Genomic DNA, 5,568 nt, shown 5'->3' with positions numbered 1-5,568 from the left:
CAACGCGACATTGCTGCTACGCAGCGATGCACCAACAGTTGGTCATTTTTCTAATTCGACCTTATGTGGGTGGTTCTTCTGATCAAATCTGTAGTTTAACCGAATTTTTACAGTGGTTGTTGGTATTTTACAAATGGTGGTGGTGGTGCTACAGGTGGTGATGGTGATGGTGATGGTGATTGTTTGTGGTGTTGATGATGGTGGTGCAATTAGTGGTGGTGGTAAGGCGGTGTGAAGTTCAATTAGTACCTGTGGTGGGGTTGGTTTGGGTGGGATTTTGAGTGATTATGATCAATAAATTGATTAATTTGTGTCAAATAAATAATATGTGATCTAAAACATTTTAAGAGGGTGTTCGGTAGGGCTTTTAAGTCAATTAAAATCAATTTTTTGACTGTTATTTTACTATTACAGCTGTCATTTTTGAATTCCTCTCTCACATATAGGACTCATTTTTATCTCTAACGGCCAAAAAATTAATTCTCAAACACCCTCTAAGTTTGCAACTAAATTTTTAATCGTGACTCATAATTTGTTTATTTATGATAAATTAATTAGATAATTTGTTATAAAAAATAATTTGTAACCAATTAATTTGATAATTTGTGATCGTGAAATAAGTTGTGACTTATAAAATTTTTAATTTATGATCGAAAAATAATACCTGGCCTATTAATTTGATAATTTATTATCGATAAATAAATTGCTACCTATAAAATTTGTGATTTGTGGTCAAAAAATAATGTGTGACCAATTAATTTTATAATTAATGATCGATAAATAATTATAACTTATAAAATTGCTGATTTGTGACTATGACATTTTTTTTTTATTGTGGTTAGTAAATAATAACCATAAATTTTATGGCAATGTGACATTAATATATTTTATTAACAAATATTTTTTAGTTATATATTTTAATTAATAAAATTTAATTATGACCTGGTTTTTGAAATTTTAAAATACGTTTGTTAATTTAAAATTGTATTTTCTATGTATTTTTCCTAAATCAAATTTGTTGACAGAGTAAGCCGTTAGGCATTCCATTATTGAATTGTAAAGGTCCCACGAATAATGGAATTACGAGAATTGGGCACAGTTCGTAGATATGTATATTTTGCAGGATAAGACTCACAATTTCATTCCTACCCAATAGAACAAAAAGGTGGTTTGATCGCCTGCGACACACGCAATGCACCACTTCAACTCACCACTTATAAAATCTCATTCTTCAAGCTAAGTCTGTTAATATAGTCACACTATACCACGCCCCAACCCATACCCCTTCTATGTTCTGCTCCATTTCATAATTCAGGAATTTTCGCTAGATTCTTTGAGAAAAGCGAAAATTCACGATCTTATCGTATTGTAATTTGTGTTGCTTTTGCTTTATTTTATAATGATTTGAGGGAATTTCAGACAAATGCAGTTCATTTTAGTTTAGAAGACTGACCTGTGTTTGGATCTGGTGTTGTTATCGCCAGATTACATACTAAAGAGTAAAAACAGAGATTATAGGGACTGGATGGAAAATTCATACAGTATCGTCAATGAAAATGAAAGCTTGAGAGCTCGAGTGCGATGAGCATTTAGAGAGGAATTGACTTCGTTTTTCCACTTCTTTTGATCTTTTTGAGTTTTGTTCACTTCTGAATAATTAAATTTGCTGGTTGGAAAAATTTTGAAATACTGAAGAAGCCCTTAGTCGTCCAAATGTTTGCTATACAATTTGAGTGAAGCAGAGTAAATGAAGCGGAGGTCGATTTCGCAGAAATTTCATCAGAGATGGAAAACGAAGCTTTTTGCTGTGATTTTACTTGTATTTTGTTTTGTGACTTTAGGGTTAATGGAATCGCTATACAGCAGGATCAAGGTATTAGCGTTAATTTCCCCGCCTTTGGTTCAGAAGCCGAAAATGGCGTTTCTATTTATAGCACGAAATAGACTTCCACTTGAGATGGTTTGGGATGCATTCTTCCGGGTAATTACTATTTTTATTTGTTTTTATTTAATTTATTATATCTATTTTTAGTAATCAGTTTATTATATCTTCATATTAGTGACGCAATAAACAAAATCAGTTTCCCCCTTCGGAATTTGTTTAACTGTATAGAGTACTAAGAACAGGTGATGCTAAATGTTCTGGAAATATGTTCTCTCTTTGCTGCAGCGCTACAATTGGAATCCCTTTTGAGAAATATTTTTATATACTGTTGATTTGGCTGCCATAGCGTTAATGGATGAGGGACAGTGCGTTTTTGGATGGAAATATTGATATAATTGATGATATTAATCCATAAATTGCAAACTCATTAATGACATTGGAATGGAATGCAGAGTACTTCGAGTCATTTGTAGTACTCGTGTTGGGCCGCAATAGATAATTTTTACTTGAGGCAAAGGAGTTCTGAAAAACTTGTGATGAGACTACTAGTGCAAACAGAGTGTAATCAACAAGAAGGGTATTACACACTGGTTAACTTGAATAAAAAGTTGAAACTAAACTATAGTCAAGTGACGAACGGATGATTTTTCGAGCTAGTGCCCTAAAATGTTAAGTGCTACGATATACAATCTATTTGAACAGATATTCAAATAAGATAGTAATATTCCTGCAAATAAAACAAAGCCGAGATAGAAATATAGGATATATAGTAATAGTAATACGTCCTTCTCAAATGACTTGAATCAACTCTCAGAGGTCCTCCTATTTTAGTCGGTTGGATAAACCCAACTTTCAAGAGCAGCAGCTTTAGTAGTAACAGCTACAAGTCTTACAAAGTAAAATTGACATAAAGCATTTAGCTTTTGACTCACATAAAACAAACAGTAACTGGTTTTCAATGATTTTGTCTTGTTAGAGTACCTCTATAATACTGAGATTTTACTATAATGGCGTCTCAATAAAATTTGTAAAGAGGCTCAACATCTTATTTACAGATAACACTTGAAATAGTTTGTAATAATATAATGAGTAAGCCTCAAATTCAAAGTGAACAAACTCACTCAACTCATGGCAATGGGATGCAAGAGTTGTAATCTAGAAGCTTCGAAAGATCTAGGGACTTCTTTAGATGATCATCTCAATTTTTTCTTTCAGTTCAAATAAGAGAAATGGTACCTGTACAGATAGTTTTTTTTTTTTTCCTGTAAGACAACAAATATCATTTCATCTCGTGAGTTCTAACGGAGGTTCCAGGTTTAAGGAAATATGTCTAGGCATCTGTAACGTATTCTAAATATCTGAATATACAACCAGTCGATATAGATGTTTTACATGTCTTTAGTTTTAGCCTCTATTTGGTACCGTTAAAAATTGTGATTAAATCTAAGTTAAAATCAAAAATTAATTTTTAACCGCACATTTCATAGGACCCACGACTGTTCAAGCATACATTCAATCAACTTTTATCAAATTTTGCTAAACATCCGATTTTAAACTCTATCAAATAGGGTCTTAACTTTTGGACTTTTGAATACGTTAGAAACTCCACAAAAGAAAATTTAAGGATTATATCTTGATGATGAAACCTTTGACGCAATTTTTACTGGATTTTAAATGAAAAGTTGTGCTGGATTTCAAATGAATCCCTTCTATTCCTATCGTAAAACTCCTCTAGACCATACATCTGGATCTATTTATCTGTTCACAATGACCTAGAGTTAAGTGAATAGTTTGTTGGCTTTTCTCTGCAGCGGCGACGAGGGTGGGTAGGGTTGAGGTGGGAGGTCACATTCATGTTTGTTTCCTACCAACACATATAAAAAATGTAGTAGCTTTTGTCTTATAATTTGAAGACAGTTTATTTTGACTTTGATGTTTGAATTGACAGCATCAGTAACTGACCTATGAGAGCCATTTATGTTGTTTTGCAGGGTGATAAAGGGAATAGGTTTTCCATCTTTGTTCACTCAAGACCCGGTTTTCTGCTTACTAAGGCGACTACAAGATCAAGTTATTTTTTGAATCGCCAGATTAATGATAGTGTGCAGGTTTACTTTTATTTGGAGTTTATGAGCTTCAACTTAAATCATATAGCAATTTACATGAAATGTTAAATGATTTATCCACTAAAACATCTTTGATGCTTTTTTTCATCTCTTATATATTATTAACTCAATTTGACAAGAAGGCTTCTATGATGAATGCAAAATGTGATTGCTGGGAGTGGGGCTATCAGTTCCATATTGGCTAACTTTATATTTGAACTTTGGTGTAAACTCATTGTGCTGTCATATTTAGCAATTGATGATTTCTTTCCAGGTAGACTGGGGAGAAGCAAGTATGATCCTGGCAGAACGCATGTTGCTTGAAAATGCATTGATGGATCCATTTAATGAGCGGTTTATTTTTCTTTCAGACAGGTGATTTTGAATTTTTAAATTTTTGAGTCAATATTATAAAATAAGAAATGAGAGTAAAGGCCAACAAGTGGAGGAGGTGCCGGTTGTGGATAAATTAAGTGAATAAGGACTTAGGTGCTTGGGACATGTTTGTGTAGGATTATAGTAACTCTTTTTAATAAGAATGATGTGATCTCACTAGAAGAGGGAGGGGTAGACCAAACCCAATATGGCCTCTTGTGATGGTTGATCTAATAATGAATAGAACATAGTGGCAAAATGGATTCATGTAGTTGACACCTAATTTATGGGGACATGGACATGGCTTAGTTTGATTTTTTTCTAATTAACAAGAGTATTGTGGAATGTTGTTGTTGGACTATGTTCAGTTGCCTGCAAATCACTTAACTCATATTATATCTGCTTCTTAATCTTGTTTCAGCTGTATACCTTTATACAACTTCAGCTACACATACGATTACATAATGTCTGCCTCAACTAGTTTTGTGGACAGGTTAGAGCAACTGCATTTTTGCATTCTTTCCACAAGTAAATACATTTTTTATAAATGACGAGATTGCAGTAATCACAAGATATTTCTGAATATATATATATATTTTCCCTATTTTACTTCTAAGCACATCATTTTCATTCAAAAATTTAATTTTTTTTTTCCCTATTTTACTTCTAAGCACATCATTTTCATTCAAAAATTTAATTTTTTTTTTCTCTATTTTACTTTTAAGCATATCATATTCATACAAAAATTTACACAAATAGGCGTCGTAAGATACATGGGTCAAGAATGGTTTTAAGACTTTGCTTGTACTTTAAATTTGTAACAGTTTTGCTGACACTAAGGAAGGTCGTTACAATCCAAAAATGCATCCGGTGATTCCAGTTCAGAACTGGAGGAAAGGATCTCAGGTAATGTCATATCTTAGGATTGTTGCTTCCTGTAGATAAATAATTTCAGAAACTCCATAATATAAGAGAACCTGAAGTGTCTTCTGCATTTTACAGTGGGCAGTTCTCACGAGAAAGCATGCAGAGATTGTTGTGAAAGATGACACTGTATTCCCTATGTTTCAATCCCATTGCAAGGCAAGTCTTCTAATCATTTTGTTGAGCAGTGTTAGTTTTGTTGCAAGATATCAGTTTCTGCAATGAGCCGTTTGTTGATGGGTACTTCCCTATGATGTAATTTCATTAGGAAGAATAGGA

The 5,568-nt window shown here is 33.0% G+C and overlaps 1 protein-coding gene across 1 annotated transcript; it reads left to right on the top strand.

Moving 5' to 3' along the window:
- Positions 1-1,157: 1,157 nt before the first annotated feature.
- On the top strand, positions 1,158-5,562 carry LOC111409314. Its single transcript, XM_023039348.1, has 6 exons — positions 1,158-1,981; positions 3,877-3,993; positions 4,265-4,365; positions 4,787-4,858; positions 5,190-5,271; positions 5,368-5,562. Exons 1-6 carry the CDS (start codon positions 1,748-1,750, stop codon positions 5,512-5,514), a joined length of 753 nt encoding a protein of 250 aa, XP_022895116.1. The 5' UTR covers positions 1,158-1,747; the 3' UTR covers positions 5,515-5,562.
- Positions 5,563-5,568: the final 6 nt, after the last annotated feature.

Source organism: Olea europaea, chromosome 14, assembly GCF_002742605.1.
Source record: "Olea europaea var. sylvestris chromosome 14, O_europaea_v1, whole genome shotgun sequence".
In the NCBI taxonomy this organism is placed as follows: Eukaryota; Viridiplantae; Streptophyta; class Magnoliopsida; order Lamiales; family Oleaceae; genus Olea; species Olea europaea.
The sequence above is the reverse complement of the archived record's forward strand: the minus strand, read 5'-3'. Positions and strand labels throughout refer to the sequence as shown.

What these genes read in the sequence shown, in the direction of transcription:
- LOC111409314 (XM_023039348.1), top strand. Translation starts at nt 1,748, where the DNA reads ATGAAGCGGAGGTCGATTTCGCAGAAATTTCATCAGAGATGGAAAACG. An exon ending in TTTATTTTTCTTTCAGACAG is followed by an intron (nt 4,366 to 4,786) that starts GTGATTTTGAAT and finishes ATCTTGTTTCAG; the next exon opens with CTGTATACCTTTATACAACT. An exon ending in ACTGGAGGAAAGGATCTCAG is followed by an intron (nt 5,272 to 5,367) that starts GTAATGTCATAT and finishes TGCATTTTACAG; the next exon opens with TGGGCAGTTCTCACGAGAAA.